Source organism: Taudactylus pleione, unplaced genomic scaffold (genome assembly GCF_031769625.1).
Source record: "Taudactylus pleione unplaced genomic scaffold, aTauple2 ptg000084l, whole genome shotgun sequence".
NCBI classification, from domain to species: Eukaryota; Metazoa; Chordata; class Amphibia; order Anura; family Myobatrachidae; genus Taudactylus; species Taudactylus pleione.
Window position 1 is genome coordinate 607,758 of NW_028284486.1, and position 13,006 is coordinate 620,763.

The 13,006-nt window shown below is 52.0% G+C and overlaps 1 protein-coding gene across 1 annotated transcript; it reads right to left on the reverse strand.

Moving 5' to 3' along the window:
• Positions 1-668: 668 nt before the first annotated feature.
• Positions 669-12,465, reverse strand: ITM2A (integral membrane protein 2A). Its single transcript, XM_088468276.1, has 6 exons — positions 12,340-12,465; positions 11,009-11,143; positions 9,442-9,624; positions 7,693-7,803; positions 7,045-7,195; positions 669-2,161 (listed from the first exon to the last, which is right to left on the reverse strand). The coding sequence occupies exons 1-6, from the start codon at positions 12,415-12,417 to the stop codon at positions 2,073-2,075; spliced, it is 747 nt and encodes a 248-aa protein (XP_088324402.1). The 5' UTR covers positions 12,418-12,465; the 3' UTR covers positions 669-2,072.
• Between the last annotated feature and the right edge of the window lie 541 nt (positions 12,466-13,006).

Consider the following 13,006-nt stretch of genomic DNA (forward strand, 5'->3'; position numbering starts at 1 on the left):
CCAATTCCTTTCTGACCCTCCATTGCCCTTTAGAATGTAAGCTCTTACAAACAGAGGGCCCAATTCAGAGATCTTAAGTGCATCTCCAATGTTCTGGCATTCTGCGCATGGGGGCAGAACAGGGGCACGGATGGTCATAGTTCCCAGAAACGGTGCCTCGCCCACTTTTTCCGGGAGGGAAAAGGTCACGGTCTGTGCTGGGGGGGACGCAGATTTCCAGGCCACACATGTGACCAAGTCCTGGTCAGGCTGCGGTAAGCTTCTAGTTACGCAGCCTGGCCAAAAGGAGCAACCATGGCGACAGATGGTCGCTCTGGTGAGTCCAGGCTGCGACCTGCTGCATTTGCACTTAAGATGGATGGAATCGCACAGACGCTTGTGTGCGGCTTTGTAAGTCCGTCCATCTCTGATCAGGCCCAGAGCCCTCTCTGCTCATATGTGATTACGTAATGATGTATCTACGTCACTGTTTATGGCCTGCATCAGTCTATACTGTACACCCATGTAATGCTGTGCGCCATGTGGTCTATACGTGCACTTAGGAGGCAGAGGAGCCGCGATGTAGGAGGTCACTCCTATAGCAGATGTGCTTTATGCCCCCCTCATCCATACGCAAAACGCCCTCCAGCCTCCCGGACTGTGGTGTAAAATAACAGAGCAAAACACAATTTAGAGAAACATATTTATTTCAAATGTTAAAAGTAATTTTCCATCACCCCAATAGACACATCTGTGACCCCCTACACCACCTCCATACAGAAAGGAACAGCTAGAAACAGACCACAATATGTTACTGGTAAAGAAACACGTGTTCGGGATGTAACATTACATATTCCTGACCAACGCCCCAGATACAGCAGGATGGGAGTTATCATAATCACATACTTGGGAGAAAGTAAGGTTTCGTATGATGTGGGCTGGTTTATACGCTGCTCGCATATAATAGCTGGATTCATGCGAATCTCATAGATTATAAAACAATGGAGTCCGCTGTGGCCATATGGATGAATTACAGCAATTAGGAGTTAATTATTATCATGGTATTTAGAGGAAAATGGGAGTTCCAGATACAAATATCCAGCTTCTTGTAATAAAGGAAACAGGGGATGGGGCAGGGGAGACTACTCGCTGCCGATAGCAGGTCTCTAAATAGCACATACTCCTCTCACTGCTTATGGCTGAAATACAGCACTTCTACACATTAATTTGAAAATATAAAAGTTTAGGAAGCTGGAGTTTGGGCTCTGTTAATCCTGTGATACATTACATCAGATCCATGTAGTGATAATAATTGGCACTTGGATTTAATCCAACAGGAGAATAAGTAATTCCTCTAAATCCTTACTGCAGGGCCAAAGGATAAAGATGTAGAGGAACAATTGCCCTCCTAAGTCTATCAGGTTACGGCCATTACCGAGCGAAGCAATTTGCAAATGTCAAATGACAGATAATCACATCACAAAGCAGCTCACAGCACCCACTACAGGCCAGATGACGCTACTGCACCCCTGCAATATAACGCCCAATGTGGCCAGCATATGCAGTCCTATAACCTATATATTACACCACATCCCACAACACACCATAGTTAATGTTGTACTTACTGATCACTGTACAAAGCCCAATAATTGGGTCTCCTGCTATAAAACAAGCAGCAGACCGCACATATAACGTTACGTATGTATATAGGGGTATATATGGGAGAGTAACACAAACCCCCAGTGTCAGGAAAAGCTGCAAATTTACATATACAAACATAATACAGTAGTAGCACGGAACATGCGTCCATCTATTAGCAGGAAGGAACTATGCATCTCATTGGAAAAGGATTGTGCAAAGAATACAATTTATTGCATCCACCATCATCTAAACCAAAGTGACATTTCTTACAGAACAGTGCGTTACGGCCAGTTATTCTCTAAGTGAATTATTCCTGAGGTTCCTGCTCGCGTCAGGTCCTTACAGAAGCTAAAAGCAGAAAGCACACATCAATAATGCTCTGATTATCACTGCACATGTTATACGAGGAGTCAGCAGCCTCTCAGTGATTATGTGAGGACGGCGCGTTTCGCTCACTGCTCGCAGATCTTGGTCATCGTCACAAAGGTGTTCTCAAAGTGAACGATGTTACGGCAGGCTTCGGCCGACCTCTTCTGGAACCCTGGAAGACAGACACAGACATGGTGGGTCAGTACAGATGGGATGTCTTCGGGAGAGGCACACGACACCCCGTCCTCTCATTGCAGAGCGCTAGGAGTTATACTACAAAGTGGCGCTTACAGTACTTCTCTATATTGTTTATTGCTAAGTCCAGGTTATATTTCAGTACAATTTTAAGACTCATCAATCAGCTCCATCATTACAAAATGGAGCAAAGGGTCTCAGTTATTAACATATTATAAATAGCTCCTGCATAATCCATTGCGATGTACAAATGGGAACAAAACAATAATAGAACAAGACTGGGTAATACGGACAGAGGTCAGAGGGCCCTGCTCACAGGCTCACACTCTACAGGGATATGTTACATATTGCAGAGCGGCCCAGCAGCCAGATGGCAGAGGCTCTTGGTGGGCTGTATGATTTGGTCACACAGCTGTGTTGGTCTGGGGTCAGCGGTCTGTGTGAGTGTAGGGGGGGAAACATTTTTGTTTGAGCTGTGTAGGAAATAGGGGGGTAGTTTGCAGGCAAATTTGAACTTTGCGTACCCCCCGCATGGCACCCCAAAGATCATCCTGGGAGATGAAAATTAACTGTGTGGTGCCCGATGACTTCCGCCATCACCTATAACCCAAGGTATCCTGTGGATGGCCTATGGACCCTGCAGTAGAAAAGAGGATTCCGTACAATGCACGCCACACAGGCCGAGGGAGAGGGGCATTGTTATAATCTGACTCACTACTAGGGACACACAAGAGTCTATTCCCACCTTAGCATTGGGGGGATCTCTGAAAGAGACAGAGTATACATAATGCAGATCTACAACCCCAACAGCTGAGCCCCTACATGTGCAACGCCAGTGCCTACATGTGCAACGCCAGATCACATAGAGCGCTCGTATCGTCCTAGTTAGCGTAGGCACTATTTGTTCATATGTCCTGTTGGTGTAGAACCCGTGAATGTAACAATAGGCACCAGCAGAATTGTGAAATGGAGTTTAGGCCAAACAGATTGTCCTCAGCCAGGACGGCAGGTTTATAAAGGACAACAGCGGGAACAGATGTAACAGCACTGTCAGAGGTAATACACAGAGTAAGTGGTATACGGAATACGTCACAGCAGCAGTAACCGATGTAACAGCACTGTCAGAGGTAATACACAGAGTAAGCGGTATACGGAAGACGTCACAGCAGCGGTAACAGCGCTGTCAGCGGTAATACACAGAGTAAGCGGTATACGGAAGACGTCACAGCAGCGGTAACAGCGGTGCTCACACCCCAGAGGGACAAGTGCTACACATCCATGCAGTACTCATGACACACTAAGACGGATGGCACATGCACAGTAACGTCCTGTCGGCCATCTTGGTAGAGGCGGCTGTCATCTTCACCTTAGGATAGGAGCTGGAGCGCTCGCCTCTCTAACACGATTATGTGACCATTCTGGGCTAGGTAGGACTGTGGGTGTGCTGGGAAGTATGCCTGGTTCTCTCAGTAATTACACATCATGTCAGTGTTGCCTTAGTCATTATATACGGATATACATTTGTGTAGTAATTGTGCTTATGTTATATTTAATGCAAATCTGTCTGGTTACATCCGCCCCACATCCTCCAACTCGCACCCTGTAACACTGTACAGAGGTAACTCTCTTCCCATCTGTAATATAGGGGGTGTCCTGCAGAGAGGTGACGCCAAGACACCGCAGCTACGTGACCGAACACAGCGGCAAGGCGCCGCAGCTACGTGACCAAACACAGCGGCAAGGCGCCGCAGCTACGTGACCAAACACAGCGGCAAGGCGCCGCAGCTACGTGACCAAACACAGCGGCAAGGCGCCGCAGCTACGTGACCAAACACAGCGGCAAGGCGCCGCAGCTACGTGACCAAACACAGCGGCAAGGCGCCGCAGCTACGTGACCAAACACAGCGGCAAGGCGCCGCAGCTACGTGACCAAACACAGCGGCAAGGCGCCGCAGCTACGTGACCAAACACAGCGGCAAGGCGCCGCAGCTACGTGACCAAACACAGCGGCAAGGCGCCGCAGCTACGTGACCAAACACAGCGGCAAGGCGCCGCAGCTACGTGACCAAACACAGCGGCAAGGCGCCGCAGCTACGTGACCAAACACAGCGGCAAGGCGCCGCAGCTACGTGACCAAACACAGCGGCAAGGCGCCGCAGCTACGTGACCAAACACAGCGGCAAGGCGCCGCAGCTACGTGACCAAACACAGCGGCAAGGCGCCGCAGCTACGTGACCAAACACAGCGGCAAGGCGCCGCAGCTACGTGACCAAACACAGCGGCAAGGCGCCGCAGCTACGTGACCAAACACAGCGGCAAGGCGCCGCAGCTACGTGACCAAACACAGCGGCAAGGCGCCGCAGCTACGTGACCAAACACAGCGGCAAGGCGCCGCAGCTACGTGACCAAACACAGCGGCAAGGCGCCGCAGCTACGTGACCAAACACAGCGGCAAGGCGCCGCAGCTACGTGACCAAACACAGCGGCAAGGCGCCGCAGCTACGTGACCAAACACAGCGGCAAGGCGCCGCAGCTACGTGACCAAACACAGCGGCAAGGCGCCGCAGCTACGTGACCAAACACAGCGGCAAGGCGCCGCAGCTACGTGACCAAACACAGCGGCAAGGCGCCGCAGCTACGTGACCAAACACAGCGGCAAGGCGCCGCAGCTACGTGACCAAACACAGCGGCAAGGCGCCGCAGCTACGTGACCAAACACAGCGGCAAGGCGCCGCAGCTACGTGACCAAACACAGCGGCAAGGCGCCGCAGCTACGTGACCAAACACAGCGGCAAGGCGCCGCAGCTACGTGACCAAACACAGCGGCAAGGCGCCGCAGCTACGTGACCAAACACAGCGGCAAGGCGCCGCAGCTACGTGACCAAACACAGCGGCAAGGCGCCGCAGCTACGTGACCAAACACAGCGGCAAGGCGCCGCAGCTACGTGACCAAACACAGCGGCAAGGCGCCGCAGCTACGTGACCAAACACAGCGGCAAGGCGCCGCAGCTACGTGACCAAACACAGCGGCAAGGCGCCGCAGCTACGTGACCAAACACAGCGGCAAGGCGCCGCAGCTACGTGACCAAACACAGCGGCAAGGCGCCGCAGCTACGTGACCAAACACAGCGGCAAGGCGCCGCAGCTACGTGACCAAACACAGCGGCAAGGCGCCGCAGCTACGTGACCAAACACAGCGGCAAGGCGCCGCAGCTACGTGACCAAACACAGCGGCAAGGCGCCGCAGCTACGTGACCAAACACAGCGGCAAGGCGCCGCAGCTACGTGACCAAACACAGCGGCAAGGCGCCGCAGCTACGTGACCAAACACAGCGGCAAGGCGCCGCAGCTACGTGACCAAACACAGCGGCAAGGCGCCGCAGCTACGTGACCAAACACAGCGGCAAGGCGCCGCAGCTACGTGACCAAACACAGCGGCAAGGCGCCGCAGCTACGTGACCAAACACAGCGGCAAGGCGCCGCAGCTACGTGACCAAACACAGCGGCAAGGCGCCGCAGCTACGTGACCAAACACAGCGGCAAGGCGCCGCAGCTACGTGACCAAACACAGCGGCAAGGCGCCGCAGCTACGTGACCAAACACAGCGGCAAGGCGCCGCAGCTACGTGACCAAACACAGCGGCAAGGCGCCGCAGCTACGTGACCAAACACAGCGGCAAGGCGCTGGGGCAACAGAAACTACATGTGTTATACGGTAATAAGTAAATTAGTAACATACACTGACCAACAGCTGAAATAACTGATGTGGGAGAGCTCTGAGGAGGAAGAGAACTGACTGCAGGGGGGTATAACGCACCGTGCCGCCTGTGCCTACTGCTCACCCCTCCTGCCTGTGCCACGTGAGCGTCAATTCTTACAGCAAAATGTAAAAAAAAAAAAAAAATTGGAATTTCAGTTGTTGCCAAATTTTCCAGAACAGCCAAGTGCCCCCCCCTCCCTTCCCGCACCGCCAAGTGCCCCCCCTCCCTTCCCGCACCGCCAAGTGCCGCCCCCTCCCTTCCCGCACCGCCAAGTGCCGCCCCCTCCCTTCCCGCACCGCCAAGTGCCCCCCCTCCCTTCCCGCACCGCCAAGTGCCCCCCCCTCCCTTCCCGCACCGCCAAGTGCCCCCCCCTCCCTTCCCGCACCGCCAAGTGCCCCCCCCTCCCTTCCCGCACCGCCAAGTGCCCCCCCCCTCCCTTCCCGCACCGCCAAGTGCCCCCCTCCTTTCCATACCAGTGGTCTCCAACATTAAATGAGGTGTGAGCTACTTTAATTTAATGAAAAAAAAAAAAAAACTGCAGTGATGTTGTTGTAGTTTGTAAATAAAATGTAAGCACAGACACATGTCACTGTTATTACCGGCTCCCAGGAGGTGCGTGCAGTAGAGGAGCAGAAGATATAGGCAGGGCCGCTGTGTGATTTTCCAGCAGGGCTGGACCTGCTGGGAAAATCACACAGCGGCCCTGCCTAGTATCTTCTGGCTGCCTCTACTGCACGCACCTCCTGGGAGCCGGTAATAACAGTGACATGTGTCTGTGCTTACAGTTTGGATTTACAGAACTACAGACAGACATCACTGCAGTTTTTTTTTTTTTTTCATTAAATTAAAGTAGGCTCACACCTCGAGTTAATGTTGGAGACCACTAGTCTATACAACGACAATTTTATGTTGCTCACATTCCGTCAAGGTATGTAGTCTCCTGCCACCAGAGGTAAACACTATGTGACACATTGGAACGCAGATGACCTACGCTATCGCCAGCGCACACTGCAGAACCCCCTGCGCGCTGCCTTATGGTGAGCGCACACTGCAGAACCCCAGCGTGCTGCGTTATGGTGAGCGCACACTGCAGAACTTACCAATGATCTGATCTCTCCTCTGCAGTCTGTACGTCTCCCTCCCAACACAGTTCTGATAGATGAAGATTCCCAGGTCGGATACATCTGTGATTCTCTCTGTCACCACCAGCTCCTCACGGACCAGGTAGGTCTGGGGCAGGTAGGATCCAGCCTGGGGTAAGAATCAGATATACATCTATTTCATTGTTTGGATGAGCCCCTTCTCAGGTAACGTTCCCTATGGCTCATTTCACATGTCCAATACATCAATGTCCCAAATTTTCATCTCCCCCCCCAACTACCAGACACCCTTACCCTGTATGCACCACCCCACACCCACTATATATACACACCACCCCACCAAATGCACTGTATATGCTTCCCCGATTTGCAATATATACCCTTCCCCTCCCACCCCCAGATTTACTATATTTATCCCCCCCCACCAGCTACCAGGACGCATCATTCTGCTACCACCAATACCCCTCTCTCTGTAATCACATAACCTGCATCCACGTCTAAGGTAAATATTCCTGCTCTCCGAATTGTGTAAATCAATTGTTTAAGTGTTTGAAATACACAGAAGAATCCGCAGTAGCCCCGGAAGCTGACAAGTTAATGAATAACGAGAACAGACAATGTGGTGGGCACAGGATAAGTCATACGTACAGCGAGACTCTTGAAGAGATCGATCAGGTTCTTCGGAGGGAGAACAACTGAGGTGTTCAGGGCAATCACATAGCACTTCTGCAGCTCAAGGTCCAGGTAGGCAGTCAGGAGCTAATTGGAACATAGAGACAGTGAGTGGAACTCTCTCACCAAGAGAGACTGGGCTGGACAAATCACAGACACCAGGTAGGCAGTCAGGAGCTAATTGGAACATAGAGACAGTCAGTGAGTGGAACTCTCTCACCAAGAGAGACTGGGCTGGACAAATCACAGACACCAGGTAGGCAGTCAGGAGCTAATGGGAACAGAGACAGTCAGTGAGTGGAACTCTCTCACCAAGAGAGACCGAGCTGGACAAATCACAGACACCAGGTAGGATGCAGAGCTCAGAGGCTGCGTTACCTGGCCTGGGGCAGAGATGCTAAGCTTGCGCACCTGTAAATAGTCTTATTGTGCAGACAACAGGCAGCACGGCCAGAGCTCACAGACACCAATGTATATATCTATTTCTGACAGACTGAAGGTGTATGGCAACAGACCCCATCAGCCGCGAGAACCCTGAATCCATCTCATACTGACCATGAGAAGGAACGTCCTGCTCGGTCATAGTCAGTAAGGATTATTCTGTGTTACTGCATCTCTTTCAGATCTGTTCTAGTAAAAAAATCTTATCGTTTACACCAGATTCCTCATAAGTAGCGACTCCAGGCAGCTGCGCTCTATGGCCTCATATTTACTAACATTTCTTTCTCAGCCCCTCTGGTTTTCCACTGGCTCCCTTATAATTGTGCGTCCGCTGTTGGACGGCGTGGAAAAACGGAATGATGCGTTAGGACGCAGAGCCAGAGCTGTAATCACTGACCGCCCCTAAGGGTCCATAAACTGAACAGCATGACGGGGGACACATGCATGACGGGGACATGCTGAGAAAATGCTTGTATATAAATGATATGACATTTTATTCATTAGGAAACCAAAAAAACATACTATAACACTACGTAAAAAAATATATAACAAGATATAAACTTAAATATAGGGGAACTTGGATCCTAAGGATCTAATAGAGATTACATAGAAATAATCTGCAGCCATTAAGATGCACTATTCATACAAAGTTATAAAGCAAGTTGTTATGACTGCGAGTACTTGTATCCATGCCTGTTACTGAATGAATAAGGTACTGGTAGAATCCCCACGTGGTAAAAGTCTCTCGCTCACCCCTTCATTCATCTGTGACCTGGGGCTACTGCGCTATTTTTTATTGTTATACAGATGGCTGTAGCCCCCTCTCAGTAGCTGCTCTGTCCCCCCCCCCCGTATACCCTAGTAGCCTACGTTTACCATCTCACAGAACCATGATGCCAGTACTGCTGGTCCCTAGTGACAGCCCAGCCCATGGGTGAGTAACCAGAAGAGGAGTCTGTACGTAAGGTAAGGGGTGAGCACGCAGTGTCAGCGTCATTGAACAGACTGTGACCTGGATAGTACAATGGAGGGTGGAGGGCCCTGCCTGTGAGCTTAAACACTAACGGAAGGGGAAGAAGAGCAGGGCGGAGATGTAAGTGGACATTAGGGAGGGGAACTGGCAGACTTTAAGGAACAGGTGAGTTTCGAGTGAACGTTTGAAGCAGACTTGTGGAGTCAGAGTTAGAGGTGGGGGTGTCGGAGCGGGACAAGTTTCGGAGGAGGTCTAGATATGGTGACCAGGGTGAAGGGCTGGGTTGATTATTTCAAATATTTAGAACTTACTCTATCAAAGTCGTGTACGATGGCGGCAGAGTCGCCTACTGAGAAGGACGGCACAGGAACATTGATCAGCGCCATGTTGTCATCCTCCCGGATATCGGCTTCTTCGGATATCGGCAGGTAGTAGGGCTCCTCGTGGTGGTCGCCGTGGTCCATGTAGGACAGCTGGCCTTCAAACAGCTTGTGCTGAAACAAACAGAAGACTAAATTCACCTGCGATTCTGTGTTACATGATGGGTCAGACGCTTCGGCACAACAACCTGCTCTAACTGTAGGAAACCCTGCGTGTAATATCATCACTGTGCTCCCCAGGGCTCCTACCTTTATATCCAATGTCCCTCCTGTAAATAGGGGAAAGAGGGCAGGGAACCAAAATTGGAGACCCCCATTGTAATATAATCTCTGTGCAAGAAGAAACCGGTTTCCCAGCTTAACGCAAGTGCGGCTGAGATAGCTCAGACCCTAAATAACGCCCGGGCAACCCTCCAGCGATGAGAGAAGGAGCTGGCACCCGACAGCAACGGGCATCCAGCAGTAGTCAGAGAGAGGGACATACCCGTACCCGGTGCCCGCACAGACATACCCAGAGAGGGGACATACCGGTGCCCGCACACACATACCCAGAGAGGAGACATACCTGTGCCCGGTGCCCATACATGCTGCCCGCGCCGACATACCCCGAGAGGAGACGTGCCCGCGCCGACATACCCCGAGAGGAGACGTGCCCGCGCCGACATACCCCGAGAGGAGACGTGCCCGCGCCGACATACCCCGAGAGGAGACGTGCCCGCGCCGACATACCCCGAGAGGAGACGTGCCCGCGCCGACATACCCCGAGAGGAGACGTGCCCGCGCCGACATACCCCGAGAGGAGACGTGCCCGCGCCGACATACCCCGAGAGGAGACGTGCCCGCGCCGACATACCCCGAGAGGAGACGTGCCCGCGCCGACATACCCCGAGAGGAGACGTGCCCGCGCCGACATACCCCGAGAGGAGACGTGCCCGCGCCGACATACCCCGAGAGGAGACGTGCCCGCGCCGACATACCCCGAGAGGAGACGTGCCCGCGCCGACATACCCCGAGAGGAGACGTGCCCGCGCCGACATACCCAGAGAGGAGACATACCGGTGCCCGTACAGACATACCCAGAGAGGAGACATACCTGTGCCAGTACATGCTGCTGCACAGACATACCTGTGCCCGATGCACGGTACATGCTGCTGCACACACATACCCAGACCTCAGCAGTAAGTGGTCAGGAAGTTTATTACTATTATTTAGTGACAGTTACTTATATAAATTTTGGAGTATGGGAGGAGCACGTGGAGGAAACCCACCCAAACATGGGGAGAACATACGAACACCACACATATACAATAGAGGGGTGGTTCTCTCATACTGGCATAAAGCTGTGCCAGTAGGTGCAGTGTTATGGTATAGCACAGCACCGAGCTGCCCACAGATAACAGGGGGGGGGGGGGGGTAATACAGGGCAGGAGGTGTCACACTGATCTGACCCTCAGTCACTACAGAATAGGTGACTGTACATAAATCACTGGCTACTTACTCTGGGCATGAAGAATTTGTAGATGCAGGCACCCCCGACTATCAGCCCGGCCAAGATGAACGCCAGACCCAGCAGGGTGAGCAGACAGCGGCCGGTGGAGTTATTGTCTGTCCCATGAGATGCAGCCTCAGGGTCCTGCAACAAGACATAGAACAACCCTGATTATCACAGGAGCGAGAGGCAGGCACAGGAGCGAGAGGCAGGCACAGGAGCGAGAGGCAGGCACAGGAGCGAGAGGCAGGCACAGGAGCAGGAAAAACAAGAACTAAAACATGAGAGCTATGATGATAACATGTGATGACCGGAATGCTGCGCACACAGCGTCACGTCATCCATATCTGCCATCATCATGCAGAAGCTCCCACACGTATGATGCCATGCACAGGACATGGCTCTTACACATGGGACGTTACTTGTGTGTAATGAGTGCGGGTAATTTCCACATTCTGCAGCTGATAATAACTTATGTGACAGTAATGGGGGGGATAATACTACATTATATACACAGGGAGGGGGGGGGATAATACATTACATACACAGGGAGGGGGGGGGGGAGGAATAATACTACATTACATACACAGGGAGGGGGGGGGGGAGGAATAATACTACATTACATACACAGGGAGGGGGGGGGAGGAATAATACTACATTACATACACAGGGGGGGGGGGGGGAGGAATAATACTACATTACATACACAGGGAGGGGGGGGGATAATCCACTCTATACACAGGGGGGGGGGGGGAGGAATAATACTACACTCTATACACAGGGAGGGGGGGGGATAATCCACTCTATACACAGGGAGGGGGGGGGATAATCCACTCTATACACAGGGAGGGGGGGGGATAATACATTATATACACAGGGAGGGGGGGGGATAATACATTCTATACACAGGGAGGGGGGGGGATAATACATTCTATACACAGGGAGGGGGGGGGATAATACATTCTATACACAGGGAGGGGGGGATAATACATTCTATACACAGGGAGGGGGGGGATAATACATTATATACACAGGGAGGGGGGGGGATAATACATTATATACACAGGGAGGGGGGGGATAATACATTCTATACACAGGGAGGGGGGGATAATACATTCTATACACAGGGAGGGGGGGATAATACATTATATACACAGGGAGGGGGGGGGATAATACATTCTATACACAGGGAGGGGGGGGATAATACATTCTATACACAGGGAGGGGGGGATAATACATTCTATACACAGGGAGGAGGGGGGATAATACATTATAAAGACACACGAGCAGGATGGGTATAATAGGCCGTCGCATCCCCGGCCTGTCGCACTGTCACTCACCGTGTCAGGCACCAGGCACTGGGCGTCCTTGGCCGGGGCCTTCCCGGAGAACGGGGAGCTGAATGCGATGTTCACCATGGTGCTCACTGACTGTGTCCTTCCGCTGCCGCCGGGTGACGCAGATCCCTGCGCCTGGCCCCGCCTACTCAGCTTGACGTCACCGTGGGGAGGGGCCGCCTCTCAACTGCTGGGCTGTGCTGCCCTATACTACACTATGCTACCCTATACTATACTGTGCTACCCTATACTATACTGTGCTACCCTATACTATACTGTGCTGCCCTATACTACACTATGCTACCCTATACTATACTGTGCTACCCTATACTACACTGTGCTACCCTATACTATACTGTGCTACCCTATACTACACTGTGCTACCCTATACTATACTGTGCTGCCCTATACTACACTATGCTGCCCTATACTATACTGTGCTACCCTATACTACACTGTGCTACCCTATACTATACTGTGCTACCCTATACTATACTGTGCTGCCCTATACTACACTATGCTGCCCTATACTATACTGTGCTACCCTATACTACACTGTGCTACCCTATACTATACTGTGCTACCTTATACTATACTGTGCTGCCCTATACTACACTATGCTACCCTATACTATACTGTGCTACCCTATACTATACTGTGCTACCCTATA

What these genes read in the sequence shown, in the direction of transcription:
- ITM2A (XM_088468276.1), bottom strand. Translation starts at nt 12,417, where the DNA reads ATGGTGAACATCGCATTCAGCTCCCCGTTCTCCGGGAAGGCCCCGGCC. An exon ending in AGTGCCTGGTGCCTGACACG is followed by an intron (nt 11,144 to 12,339) that starts GTGAGTGACAGT and finishes GTCTTGTTGCAG; the next exon opens with GACCCTGAGGCTGCATCTCA. An exon ending in ACAAATTCTTCATGCCCAGA is followed by an intron (nt 9,625 to 11,008) that starts GTAAGTAGCCAG and finishes TGTTTGTTTCAG; the next exon opens with CACAAGCTGTTTGAAGGCCA.